Source organism: Delphinapterus leucas, chromosome 1, assembly GCF_059928025.1.
Source record: "Delphinapterus leucas isolate spDelLeu-1000000601 "Yukka" chromosome 1, BTC_Dleu_Yukka2, whole genome shotgun sequence".
In the NCBI taxonomy this organism is placed as follows: Eukaryota; Metazoa; Chordata; class Mammalia; order Artiodactyla; family Monodontidae; genus Delphinapterus; species Delphinapterus leucas.
The window spans coordinates 172,261,272-172,276,162 of NC_143129.1; the positions used below are offsets into that span (position 1 = coordinate 172,261,272).

The following is a 14,891-nucleotide window of genomic DNA, read 5'->3' on the forward strand; positions in this document are numbered from 1 at the left end:
CCCCAGGGATGCTGTTCCCGCCCACAGCCTCAGGTACGGGTGGTTCTTGGCGTGTTGAGACTGCCAGAATACACTGTCAGTTTATGCAAATTATGAAGTAACAGTTTTACTCTGTAACAGTGTAAACAAATGGCATTTAAATATTTAAACGGTAGTTAGAACAGAGTGTTGGCTTAAGAGTCCTGAGCTGTGAAGACAGGCAGATGTGGTGCTGTCTTGGCTAGCTCAGTAGCTATGAGATCTTGGGCAGGTTACTAATTATATCTCCTTCAGCCTCAGTTTCCCTCAGCTTTAAAATTGGTACTTATTGGGCTTCCCTGGTGGCGCAGTGGTTGAGAGTCCGCCTGCCGGTGCAGGGGACACGGGTTTGTGCCCCGGTCCAAGAAGATCCCACATGCCGCGGAGCGGCTGGGCCCGTGAGCCATGGCCGCTGAGCCTGCGCGTCCGGAGCCTGTTCTCCGCAACGGGAGAGGCCACAACAGTGAGAGGCCCGCGTACCGCAAAAAAAAAAAAACAACAAAAAACCAAAAATAACATTGGTACTTATATCACTTGAGGTTGTTGTGAAAATTAAATGAGGTAATAATAACAATAATAATATAGTGGGTTATTCTTATTAATGTAAACCCGCTATATTCAAGCAACCCCCTCCCCCCAAAAAGTGTTAGACGTGGTGCATAATGAAGAGAGGGTCATCCTGCAGGCACAAAGATGGCTTACAGATTAGTCTGACAGACAAGTACTCCAACCTCAGACAGTAACAGGCCTCCCTGGTTTGCACTAAGTCCTCAGCAGCAGGACCCAAGGGGGTGCTGTGCCAAGATCCACACCCCAGACAGAAGCTGGCTGTGAATCAGGGGGTTTCTTTGACAGAAGCAAATGGAGAAAGGAGAGCATACAGGGCTTTGGTGGAAAAGGAGTGAAGGGGCTTTCTTCTACAGCCATAATTCCTTCTCTCATCCCCGTGGGGGAGGTAGAAGCCCCCAGGTTCTCCTTGTATCATCCTTAGGGACGAAAGGACACTTCTGGGAAGCTGGGCTGATGGAGGAAAGCAAAGAGAAAAGGCCCATCCTCTGAGCCTTCTCTACCAAGCACCCAGCACTAGTGCAGAGCAGGGGCCTCAGGCAGGCCCCTAGGATGGGCAGAGCCAAGGGAGGGACTTCTCCAAAACTCCAGAGATGTGACAGCTGGATGTAGCACATGATCCTGCATTTTCTGTTCCTATAAAGCGCATTATTGGACCCACTGGCAAAATCTGTAGACTTCAGAAATGTATGCATGGTAATTTAATGTTGACCTGATTATGTGAGCTTGGTTACATAAGAGAATGTCCTTAGGTTTAAGAAACATACATTCAGGGACTTCCCTGGTGGCGCAGTGGATAAGACTCCATGCTCCCAATGCAGGGGACCCAGGTTGGATCCCTGGTCAGGGAACTAGATCCCACAAGCATGCCGCACCTAAGAGTTCGCATGCCACAACTAAGGAGCCTGCCTGCCTCAACTAAGGAGCTGGCGAGGCATGACTAAGACTTGGTGCAACCAAATAAATAATAATAATTTTAAAAAACCTCAGTAAACTTTCAAACTACTTGCTATTATAAAAAGTAAAAAGAAATACACATTCAGTATTTCGAGGAAAGGGGCAGCATATCTGCAGTTTATTATCAAATGGTTCAGAAAAAAATGTATATTTAGAGGGAAAAGGATAAAGCAAATGTGGTAAATTTAAGATTTGGAGAATCTGGATGAAGGATATGTGGGACTTCTTGCAACTTCTCTGTAACTCTGAAATCATCAAAGTAGAGAAAATAATTTCAGGGAAACATGTACCTAGGAAGATACATAAAAGCTTATCCTCAAGACCTCCCATCTCATTCCCTCCCACTACAATTTTTCTCCAGCCGAGTCCCTTGACAGCAGTACCCACAGGTGGTAATGAGGAATAGCTAATTGATACTGATATGCCGTGCCCAGTAGGCACCAACTCACTCAAACTTCAACATCCCTGTGGAGGCAAATACTATTGTTTTCCCATTTTATAGATGGGCACACAGAGGTTCAGTAACGTTTATAGACACTATTTAAGTCAGGGGGTCTAACACCAGAGTCCAGTCCTGTTCTAGGAACTGATCATCTAAGCCAGGGCCAGAAGCTGCCCCCGGCTTCCCCCTTTACACCTTTTCCTCCCTGTGAACCCAGCTCCCTGGTTCTTGCACCAGTCAGGCCCCCAGGAGGAAGCCAGAGGGGCAGAATGAGACCCAGCACCCCTCTGCTTCCTCCTTGCTTGACACATCCAGGACAGTAGAAGCAGAGGCAAAATGACTTGTTGTGCTTTATCCCCATGTCTGAAACTCATCAGCAAAAAGGAAACCCAGTTAGCAGGGGAGGTTTAGGACAGCCCAGGCAAGAGAAGAGCACGTCCAAGTCTCCTCCTTGAGCCACTCTTTCCCAGGGTGTGGCTCTGCCTGGGCTGCCCCTGGCCTGGAGGGGCCTGAGTAGCCGTCACCACTCACTTTTTGGCGGCTTTTATGGTCGCCTTGGTGACTGTGCCTCAAGTAGCTGCTTTCTTCTCCACGGCTTTGGTGACCCTGACAGCCTAACATTTAGCACAGAGCCTAGCACAGAGTAGGCAGTGCCATTCCCTGTGTACTGAGTTCAGAAAGTTCTTGTGCTTCAAGCCCAGTCGTGCCTAAGATAACTGGGGAGTCTAAGAGGTTGGGGAATCTGAGCCTTTGGGTTTAATAGGCTCCATCAGTAGTTCTGGTAATCCACTAGGTTTGAAAACCACTGCACCAGAGAGTACTGGAAGGAAAAAAAGTCCCTGCTCATCTCTTTACTGTTCACCTTCTCTAGGTCAGTGCTTCTCAGACTTTGATGTGCACCTCAGTTACCTGGAGATCTTGTTAAAATGAAGATTTGAATTCAGCAGGTCTGGATGGAGCCTGAGATTCTGCATTTCTAACCAACTCCTAGGGGGTTCCCATGCTGCTGGTGCACGGACCACACTTTGAGTTAGCAAGGCTCTAAAGTGGCCCCTGCCTTCCCGTTGTGACACTAGGCAAGCTGCTTTCCCTTTCTGGGCCCTTCTAACGTGGTACTCAGACCCTCTGACCGGGTTCTGCTTCCTAGCTCAGGTGTGACACATTGGCCAACTGGCTCCCTGGAGCTGGGAGGAGGAGGTAGCAGCCCCGGTAGCCAGTTGCTGTTGGGCCTTACCAAGGGGTGGGTACTCAGGGAAGCTTTCCATGCACATGGGATTGCTCAGCATCATCTGGGTGATGCCTGCCTCCCCGGACTTCAGGGCTTTAGGGCTGTCTTCCAGCTTCTTGCCTGAGTGCCGGTCAAGCTTCTCTCTCAGCTCTGCAAACTTGCAGGTGTTGGGCGCTGTGGCAGTCCAGAACTGGTGAGTAGCCAGCTGCAATGCTGCCGGGATGGTTGGGGATGATCACCTGGAACTGCGGGGAAGTGGGGGGACGGGGGATGAGGAGGGTATTAGCCAAGCATCCTTCAAAGGAGGTGGGTCTAACCAGCTAAGGGGTCAGCTGCCTTGGACACATTTTAAATTATAGTGAATATTTGAATGTTTATAGGGTATGCCAAGTTCCGTGCAAAGCAAATGTCATTCATTTCACTTTAATTTTCACAGCAGGGAGGCTGTGTAACCCAAAATTTCATAGCAAGGAAGTGGCAGAGCTGGGTATAAATGATGTCTATGAGTGATAGATATGATTATGTGTACTACTTCCCCCCACCTTTTAGAAAAATGGATTATAATAATAGCTACTTAACTTGTTAGGTGGCCCCAGGTCAGCTGTTTTATACATCACCTCATTTAATAATCCCAGGGTCACTGCAAGGTAGTCCTAGCCTCCACATGCACAAAGAATAATGTGCTAGGGGCTTCCCTGGTGGCGCAGTGGTTAAGAATCCGCCTGCCAATGCAGGGGACACAGGTTCGATCCGTGGTCCAGGAAGATCCCACATGCCTCGGAACAGCTAAGCCCGCGTGCCACAACTACTGAACCCAAGCGCCTAGAGCCCATGCTCTGCAACGAGAGGAGCCACCGCAATGAGAAGCCCGTGCACCGCAATGGAGAGTAACCCCGCTTGCCGCAACTAGAGAAAGCCCGCGGGCAGCAACAAACCCGACGCAGCCAAAACTAAATTAATTAATTATTTTTTTTTTTAAAAAAGAAGAATGTGCTAGACATTGCATTAAGAAAGGGTTTCGGGCTTCCCTGGTGGCGCAGTGGTTGAGAGTCCGCCTGCCGATGCAGGGTACACGGGTTCGTGCCCCGGTCCGGGAAGATCTCGCATGCCGCGGAGCGGCTGGGCCCGTGAGCCATGGCCGCTGAGCCTGCGTGCCCGGAGCCTGTGCTCCGCAGCGGGAGAGGCCACAACAGTGAGAGGCCCACGTACCGCAAAGAAAGGGTTTCATGGGACTTCCCTGGCAGTCCAGTGGTTAAGACTCGTGCTTCCACTGCAGGGGGCGCGGGTTTGTAGAGGGAGCTAAGATCCCACATGGCACGTGGTGTGGCCAAATTGAAAATAAAAGAAAAAAGAAAGGGCTTCATATTCTGACTCTGGGTCAAGGAAACACCTGAGAGGTCCAAGCATACAGCTTCCCAGGTTCCATGCAAACCTACTGAATCAGAACCACTAGGGAGAGTTCTAGGAATCTGATTTTTTTTTTTTTTTTGTGGTACGCGGGCCTCTCACTGTTGTGGCCTCTCCCGTTGCGGAGCACAGGCTCCGGACGCGCAGGCTCAGCGGCCATGGCTCACGGGCCCAGCCGCTCCGTGACATGTGGGATCTTCCCGGACCGGGGCACGAACCTGTGTCCCCTGCATCGGCAGGCGGACTCTCAACCACTGCACCACCAGGGAAGCCCTAGGAATCTGAATTTTTGAAACACTTCCCCAGTGATTTCTAATGCATTTGGTTTGAGAACTACTGCTTTAAGGTATCAAGATCATACTTTGGAAATTAACCAGGTCACCAAAATGCATCATCTCGTTCAAGGGCAAACAGCAAATACACTGCAGAGTCAGGGTACTAACCCAGACTGACTGTACCTACACTGCTGACAAGAGCCCAGCATGGAGCCTGTGCTCAGTGACCACTTCCTGAATGACCCAGTGACACATTCTGCTCTCAGGATGGTATGGCCACTTCAGGAAGACACCCGTAATTGGGCTTTCTCACCTGGGAGAGGAAGCTCCCATCTCTAAGGGTGGGTCATTCTTGCTGTCCCCTGCCATGTTGCCCTGCCTGATGTCCTTTAAGGACACGTTCTTCACATTGAAGCCCATGTTGTCACCAGGCAGGGGCTCAGCCAGGGCCTTGCGGTGCATCTCCACAGACTTGACCTCGGTGGTGATGTTGCAGGGGGCAAAGATGCCAGTTTCTACTTGGCCCACGGGCATGGTGCCAATACCTGAAAGGACAGAGAAACCAGACCCTAGTGGGCCCTCAACCTCAAGTACCCCCCCCCCCAGCATGTGCTCACCCCCAGTCATCCTGCAGGGACAGCCACAGGGGCTTGTCTGTAGGGCAGGCAGGCGGCATGATGGAGTCCAGCGCTTCTAGTAGCTTCATGCCTACCACGTTCCCCTCCTTCCTGATAATTTTCTAGCTTCAGAACCAGGGCATCTGGAAAAGCAACCACATGTGCACCTTACTCAGCCCTGAGAAAGCCTGTCCCAGGTACCAGCCCGCACTTAACATGGGACCTCAAGGAATTTCTTTAAGCATTCTGAGCCTGGGCTTCCTCATCTGTGAAACGGCAATATCACTGCCTACTGGCAGACCAGTGTAAAGACACAAAAGACCACACTCAGTCCACCAAGCACAATACTTGATACATACTATGTGCCCCCTAAATGCTGGCAATTACTCCACATCTCGCAGGCATTGCCCCTGAGTTGAGCCCATACATTTTAGGAAGCAGAGATTCCTAGAATCTGAATAGCCCTTACATCCCATTCCATCTGCTCATTATACAGATGGGGAAACTGAGGTCCAGAGAAGAGAAAGGACTTGTTAATGTTCAGCAAAGTTAAGTAAACATTAGTAATAAGAAGGAAAACAAGACTCAGATACTCTAACGCTCATACCTTCTAAAGACTAAGATGCTCCCCAAGGAAGCAGACTTATAAGCAAGGGCACATTATTGAGAAAAAGACCTTCTGGGAAGAGGGCTTTCAGTATGACAGTGCATTGTGTGCAGGCCTTTTAAGCAGACATTGTCTTTACTCCTCTAAAAACCCTACCCAAAGTTCATCAGAGACATCATCTTTGCCTTCAAAGATATATCAGTTAACTGGAAATCCAGGACAGAGAACATACAGAAAGAATCAAGGTGGTCGATATTAAGGGCCAGGTGGGCTGACCAAGAGCTGGTCAGCACTTGGACCTTATAGATCAGGCAGACAATTGGAATCCTGATGAAGTGCCTCCTTTCAGCCGTAGGTCCTTGAGCAAACGTCTAGGCTTCGAAACTTCAGTATCCCACCTGTATCAAAGGAAACACCGGCCCCTACCACAGCACTGTAGAGAGGGGTAGGTGCCCTGGCCCTGAGGGCACTCACAGCAAGCTCTGTGAACTCTCAGTTCTTAGTGAGTCTCTCAGAAGGGGAAGAGGCAACAAGTGCCATGGGTGAAAGGGTGGGGAAGGGGCATCAGGGAAGGTTTCAGTGGATGGGGAAGGAGGCTCCAGTCAAGGAAGCATTCTTCCATGGAAGAGAAGCAAAGCTATGCAATACAGAAGCCACACAGAACACATCTCGCCTCATGGACTCAAAAATTAGTGGCCCAAGGAAGAAGGCTACCATTTCTATTAACACTCAACTCTTATAGAGGATGGGGGAGAGGGGAGAGGTAGGAGGCTTTGAAAAAATTTAATAAGTAATTTTGTATAAATAATTCAAACTTGTAAAAAAAATAAAAGTATCCCTTCTTTTTCCAGAGGGGGTAATTGAGGGTCAGAAGTAGGTTGCCAAAGGACCAATGACTGGCAGATGGCTAAACCAGGAGTTGATAATGAAGCCACCTCCTTATCAAACACCAGCCTCCTCAATGAGGATGAGCTCTTCAATTAATTTGATGAACTTGGCAACTCGCTTAGCTCTGTGCGAACTCACAGACCTGCACAGCCTTTGAGATTGGCATCAGCTCCATCTTAAAGCTGGGGAAACCGAGGAGTTCAATGTCACAGGTATTTGAGAGCTGAGTCTAAACTCCAAGTCTACCATCTAGTCCACTGGCTGCATGCTTTGTTCTTTTAGCATCTAGAACATGGTAGATGCCTAATAAATGCTCAAAAGGACATGAGCATGAAACTCCCTTATCTTACTAGCTGAAATGTGTAACAAAACTCAGGGTGTGGGTGGGACTTCTTTGGTGGCACAGTGGTTAAGAATCCGCCTGCCAATACAGCGGACACGGGTTTATCCCTGGTCCGGGAAGATCCCATGTGCTGCAGAGCAACTAAACCCGTGCGACACAACTGCTGAGCCTGCGCTCTGGAGCCTGCAAGCCACAACTACTGAGCCCACGTGCCACAACTACTGAAGCTCGCATGCCTAGAGCCCGCGTGCTACAACTACTGAAGTCCGTGCGCCTAGAGCCCACGCTCTGCAACAAGAGAAGCCACCGCAGTGAGAAGCCCGCGCACCACAATGAAGAGTAGCCCCCACTCTCCACAACTAGAGAAAAGCCCGCGTGCAGCAACTAAGACCCAACGCAGCCAAAAACAAAAAACAAAAAAACAAACAAAAAAGTCGGTGTGGGGAAACAGACATCAAAAGCTTCAGATTTGTCATTTTAGATGAGTCTCCCTTTACCACTAACGCACTCTTACCTTGTCCCTTTACCTTTTAGATTTTTCTCGGCACTTGTCATCATACACGATATTATTCCCCACTCCCAACACACACACACACACACACACACACACACACAAGACTGTGAGTGCTGTGGGCAGAGCTGCTTCTTACTCACTGTGGTACCCTCAGCACCAAGCACAGTGCTCTGTGTGCAGAAGTTCAAATACCGTCCAAAGGAACACATTGCCAATGGCAGTTCTAATCTTTCTCAAGGGCAATTGGGCAGGATATATCAGAAGACTCCAAAATAATGCCTACCCTTTGTTTCATTAGAGATTATACTAATTAAGTTATTGAGGACACATGCAAAGATTTATTTACCAAAATGCTTATGGCAATTTTAAATAAAATTAGAAACAGTATTCTTAGAAGCTTGTGCCCTTGGGCTATTCCTTAACTGTGTTTCAGTTTTCTTATTTCACATGGGAATAAAATGCCTTCTTCATGGGGTTCTGTATGTGTAAAGTGCTTAGTCTGGTATCTGTCACATAGTAATTTCTTCTATCATTAATCACCATTTTCATTTAATAATGGATATGGCTAAACAAAATACTGTATTTTGAGATTCAATACAAAACACACCCATTAACTATTGAACATGTTTAAAATATTTATTTATTTAGCTGTGCCGGGTCTTAGATGCAGCACGCGGGATCTTCACTGTGACACGCGGCATCTTTAGTTGCGGCATGCAGGTCCTTTTTTAGTTGTGGCATGTGGGATCTTTAACTGTCATACAGAATCTTTTAGTTGCAGCAAGGGGGCTCTTAGCTGCAGCATGGGGGATCTAGTTCCCTGACCAGGGATCAAACCTGGGCCCCCTCATTGGGAGCGTGGAGTCTTAACCACTGGACCACCAGGGAAGTCCCTGAACATGTTTAAATGGCAAGGAAATTTTAAAAATTAGAAGTGTTATAGAATATTATGTTTAGTTTGAGTCCAGCTGTGAACGTCGAGAAAGAACTACATGAAAACTAGGTTATCTGTTAAGCCATGGGATTGCAGTTTATGCTTCATATCTGCATGAAATGCTCCTTGTAAAATGTTAGACATTACTTTTATAGTCAGAAAAAGATAGCTATGTACACGGGGAGCAAAAGCTTAAGAATCCTCAAGTCAGTTATAGAAAAGGTAGGCTTTAGGCAAATGCAGTAAGTAGTAGCAGTTAGCGCTTGAGCGCCAACTGTTTGTGTGAACAGTTGCCCGTGTGGAATCTCCCAGGTAATTCCCACAACCCCATGAAGTGAGTCCTAAGTCCCAGAGCATTAATACCTCCCTCGTCCCTTTACTGTGGGCAAGGGATGGAAATGGAGGCTCCCTCGTCCCTTACTGTGGGCAAGGGATGGAAATGGAGCTTGAACCCAGGTCTGATGCTAGAGCTAGACTTCCTTAGTAGGGTGACACTCATCTAGGAATGTTAAACCCTACCAGATTCTGGGACCCATGGGCACAGTGACTATATCTTAGACATTTATATTGCCTCCATAACTGCCTAATCCATCCTGAGAGGTAGGATAGCTTAGACGCAGTGAGCATGAGCTAGAATTCTAGACTCTGCTAAGACTACCCAATAGAACTTTCTGCAGTGACAAATATTTCATAACTTCACTGTCCAATATGGTAACCACATATGGTTGTTGGGCACTTGAAGTGTAGCTAATGCAACTAAGGAAGTGCGTTTATTTGATTTAATCATTTAAATAGCCACATATAATCAGTGGCTACCATATTGGACAGTGAAGCTCTATGCTCACTAGTCACGTAGTCTTGAGTTACCTCTGTTTGTTCCTCTGTAAAATGGGAATCAAATCATGTATCCCATGGCGATGGAGATCACTCACAGTGACTGGCCTAGAAGCACACTCTAAATCCTAGGTATTATATTCTAGGAAAAGCCCAAAGATTTGAGTTGGAAAGTCTCATGTAATTGGCCCTGCCCCCATCCGCCCTCACCTTTGTGCTGGGTTCTGTCATGTTGTCCCCAAGCCCGCCTCAGATGGGCACAAAGACAACAGCCTTAGTGTTGTAACCGATCTTCTTGAGAGAGGCCTTCACCTCCTTGCTGATTTCCTCAAAGCGTGTCCTACAGTAAGGAGGCTCTGTGATGTCCATCTTGTTGACCGCCACCATGAGCTGCTTCACGCCCAGTGTATAGGCCAGCTGTGCATAATCACGGGTCTGCCTGTTCTTGACAACGCCAGACTCAGACTCGCCTACACCACTTGCCACGGTCAGCACAGTGCAGTCTGCCTGGCCTGAGGGACAGAGAGGAAGGTCCAACTCAGACCTGTCCTAGAACAACCACTGCCCATCCCCATAGCAGGGCCCCCATGGCAGAGCAGACAGCCCCCCCTGGTGGTACCTGCGAGGTGCCCATGATCATGTTCTTGATGAAGTCCCTGTGACCCGGGACATTGATGTTGGTGATGTAGTGTGTCTTGGTCTCGAACTTCCACAGGGAGATGTCAGTGGTGTGCCATGCCCCCGCTCCTCCTTCAGCTTGTCCAGCACCCAGGTGTACTTGAAGGAGCCTTTGCCCATCTGGGCCAGGAGTGGGAGGGAAAACCCCAGGGTCACTCTGCCTTCCAAATCTGCCTACCGACCAAGAAGAAAGTTCCCAAGTAAGCTGAGAGTCAGAGGAGACAGTAACAGGGCAGTGTATGGAGATGCCTTTGAATTTTTAAAATAATAGAATGTATTACTTGTACAATTAAGTTTTTCTTTCAGAGCAAGTTTTAGAGTCAGAATGACCCAGGGCCACAGTGAGCCTTGAATTAACAGCAGCAAACATGTATGTAATGCTGACCATGTACCTGGTGCTGTTTTTAGTACTTAACATGGATTATCTCACTGAATTCTCACAGCGATTCAGTGAAGTTTTATTACCTCCATTCTACAGATGACATAATAGAGAAATGAACTGACTAGCTCAGGATCGCACAGGTAATAAGCAGCAGAGGCAGGATTTGAACCCAAGGCATCTGACGCTAAAGTTCATGCTCTTAACCATTACCCTGTGTTAAATGGTAGCTGTGACTGAGAATTACCCCTGGGATCCTGGGTAAGTTGAATTTCTTTCAGCACTGGTGAAAATGAGGCTACTAAAAATTCTGTAGCATATACAGGTTACCATGTTAGTCTAGGGCGTACTCTGCCTCTTGCCAGCTGGGAGACCCTGAACATTTGTTCATTTCAGTTCTAAGTGCTGTGCTAGGCCCTGAAGGCAGAGTGGAGATCAGGAGAATCCAGAGACCAGGTGGATTCTTCAAGAAAATGAATTAGTTTATTAGGAGATAGGACTAGAACCCAGGTGTCCTGACTTAGGAACTTGTATAAAGTCTCCCACAGTTTAGAATATATATTAGATAAGCAGTTCTCAAAGAGTGGTTCCAGGTCCTCTAGCTGTGTTTTTTAGAGGCTACATGACATAAAATTGGAACAGATTTAATGCAGAAGCTGATAAGAGAATCCAGCTGTCTGCCATTAAGCCAGACATTAATGATACCTGCAAAAAATGTAAAACAATGCCACCGCTCTAAGATTTTTTTGTTTTGAAAAATAGTTACTTTTCAAACACAAAACTATGATATTTATTTAATATGTAAGGGGCTTATCACTGTTATTTTTTTTAATAGATTTATTTATTTATTATTTTTGGCTGCGTTGCTGCGCGCGGGCTTTCTCTAGTTGCGGCGAGCGGGGGCTACCCTTTGTTGCGGTGCGCGGGCTTCTCATTGCGGTGGCTTCTCCTGTTGCGGAGCACGGGTTCTAGGCGTGCGGGCTTCAGTAGTTGTGGCGCAGGCTCAGTAGTTGTGGCTCGCAGGCTCAGTAGTTGTGGCACATGGGCTTCGTTGCTCCGCGGCATGTGGGATCTTCCCGGACCGGGGCTCGAACCCGTGTACCCTGCGCTGGCAGGTGGATTCCTAACCATTGCACCACGAGGGGAGTCCCCATACTGTTATTTTTAAATGAATTAAATATTTTAAAAACTCAGTTTTTTGTTTTTGTTTTTGCGGTACGCGGGCCTCTCACTGTTGTGGCCTCTCCCGTTGCGGAGCACAGGCTCCAGACGCGCAGGCTCAGCGGCCATGGCTCACGGGCCCAGCTGCTCCGCGGCATGTGGGATCCTCCCGGACTGGGGCATGAACCCGTGTCCCCTGCATCGGCAGGCGGACTCTCAACCACTGCGCCACCAGGGAAGCCCTAAAAACTCAGTTTTAATTCTGAATATGGTAAATGTAGATATGTCTAATTGACATAAACAAAAACTCTTTGGGGTCCCTGTAAGAGTATAAAGGGTTTCTAAGACCCAAAAACTTGAGAACCACCACATCCGGTCATTTGTTTCTCCATGAACTTCTCGGTTATGCTCCACCATACTGGCTCTGGGCCAGCCCGTCTTCTCTCAGGGTTCTAAAGCTTTCCTGACTGGCCCCTGCCACATAAGTGGCTCCACAGCAACTGATGGTGCCTCTGGAAGCCAAGAGTAGGAAAACGGGATCTATGTAGCCGATGGCACAAATGTATGCCCTGTTAATTACCGTCTTTTTTCAATCCTCCTTATTTATACCTCTGCAGCAGCTGGTTCTCAGACCCCTCCCATCTTGTTGACATGCTTCTTCAACTTTCTCCAAGATTTTCCACCCACCTCCCTGGCCCTCCGTTCTCATTCTCCTGCACGGGCTTCTCTTTCTCCACCCGTCCCAGGGCTCTGTCCCTTACCCTTTCCCACAGCGTGTGCCCTGCTTACTCCTGTGGTCTAGTCTCCAACCTGGGCTTCCCTCCCGAGGTCCAGACGTCAATATACAGCTGCCCCGTGGACACCTCAAGTGTCACACATCTAGGGCAGACTCGTTCAGACCCAGACCAGCTCCACCTCTGGTATTCACCAACCATCCACTTTCTCAAGCCAGGAATTCCTCTTCTTCCCTCACCCCCTTACCTAGAGCTAACCCCTAAGCTCTGTGGATCCCCCACCTCCGCGACCCTGGACTCCATCCATTACTCTCCATGCCACTGCTGCTGCCTGATCCCAGGCCAGGATTCTTGCTCACCTGTTCAGCTGCAACAACCTGCTGACTGGCTTCCCAGACCACAGTGTTGGGCCCTTTGGTCTGTTGGCCCTTTGCTGCCCCCAGTGTGCTCTTCCTAAAAGACTTGTCTGACCCCGTCATTCCCGTGCTTGCAGTCCTTTAGTGGCTGCAGTGACAGTGGCTAGACTCCTTAGCAGGGCTGTCAAGGCCCATGTCCCCCTTTCGTCAATCGCACCCCACCTGAGGTGCTCTGACCTGCTGTTCTGGTCTCCTCGTGGCCCATGGATACCCTCCTCATTCCCTCAAGACTCAGAGGGGGTCCCTTCCTCTGGGAAGCCTTCAGGGCCTCCCAGGCCGTGTTCATTATCCCTGCCCTGGGCTCCTGCAGCACCCACAGTTACTGAGCTGGTCTTGTGGCACAATGGTGTGTGACCAACAGTTCCCGGGGGACAAGGCTTGTTATGTTCGCCGTTGTATCTCCAGGGGCTGCCTCAACATCCATAATAGATGCACGGCCAATGAATCCTTTCCCCCCTTTTATTATTTATTTATTTATTTATTTATTTATTTATTTATTTTGCGGTACGCGGTCCTCACTGTTGTGGCCTCTCCTGTTGCGGAGCACAGGCTCCGGACGTGCAGGCTCAGCGGCCATGGCTCACGGGCCTAGCTGCTCCGCGGCATGTGGGATCTTCCCGGACCGGGGCGCGAACCCGTGTTCCCCGCATCGGCGGGCGGACTCTCAACCACTGCGCCACCAGGGAACCCCTTTTCCCCCTTTTAAATGGGGATGCAGCTTTACCTCCTGAGATACAGTGTGGCACACTTGAATTTAAACCTTGGCGCCACCTTCAGGCGAGCTGTTTAACCCTCCCGAGCCTCATTTCCTCACCTGGAAAATGGCAGCCACACCACCTGCCTGGAATGATTAAGAAAAGCACCTACCAGCGCAGCAGGTGCTCAGCGGGAGCGGGCTGTGCCCTCCCCCAGCATAAGGGCTCCCTCCCAGGGAAACCAAGGCTGGAAAGGGGGCGGGGGGCACTCAGGCACAGCAGCCTCAGCTCGGAGGCCTCCTTCTCAAACCTTTCAATGGTCCTCTTGTTGACACCCCCGCATTTGTATAAGACGCTCATTTGTGGTGGACTTGCCCGAGTCCACGTGGCCGGTGACCACGATGTTGATCTCTTGCCCATGCTGGGAGCTGCTGGGAGAGAGAAGGACAGGTGTGCTCAGGGCCCCTGCCCCTAGCTCACCTTCCCTGGGACTGGGCCAGCAGAGGTTGAGACAGGAGAGGAAAACAGTTGGCCAGGAAGGAAGGGGAAGGGGGCCTCCCCAACGCCTCGCACCTGGGGAGGCTGCTCTGGTCTCTCCCCCAGCTCCAAGGGGGTCATGTCTACCTCCTGAGTCAGGAGGAGCCCCTGGTGCTTCTTGGCATCTAGAGCTGACCCACCGGGTGCCCAGCCCCACCCCCTTTTACAGCCCACATCCCAGGCCTGCCTCTTGCATCCCCACATCCCCACTGGCTCCCACTGGTCCTCTGGACCATGTGGGAAAAACCCAGGGCCCAGCTCTCAGGGGGTGGGCTGTCATGTTTCAGGTGGGGAGGGGATGAGCCCGCTGCCCACGAAAAGGAGGCACCTGTGGGCTTTGAGATGCTGAACGACACCCTCTCCCCACCACTCCCAATGCCAGGTTGGGCACTAAGAGATGGCCCAAGGGTTTAAGGCAGGCCTGAGGATGGGAGGTGAAGGAAGGAACCTGGGGTCCGGAGGCGGTCCTGTACTTGCTGTCCCTGGGCGTTCAGGCGTGTGTATGGGAAAGGGTGGGAGCTCTAGCTTTTTACATATCTGCCTCCTGGGTCGTCCTGGGCCTCAAGAAGCAAATGGATTCATTCCTGTCTCCAGCCAGCACAGAGCCCGACCCATTGCAAACCCTGAGTTTGTTGAGTAAGTGCAGAATCGCCGACTGCC

At 49.6% G+C, this 14,891-nt stretch overlaps 1 protein-coding gene across 1 annotated transcript; it reads right to left on the reverse strand.

Annotated features, from left to right (window-relative positions):
- Positions 1 to 3,132: 3,132 nt before the first annotated feature.
- On the reverse strand, positions 3,133 to 14,312 carry LOC111163258 (elongation factor 1-alpha, somatic form-like). The gene is given in 8 exon segments (XM_089915459.1): positions 3,133 to 3,379; positions 3,381 to 3,457; positions 5,222 to 5,469; positions 9,883 to 10,138; positions 10,251 to 10,483; positions 14,070 to 14,125; positions 14,175 to 14,185; positions 14,268 to 14,312. Coding segments are annotated over 8 exon segments (1,173 nt in total).
- Between the last annotated feature and the right edge of the window lie 579 nt (positions 14,313 to 14,891).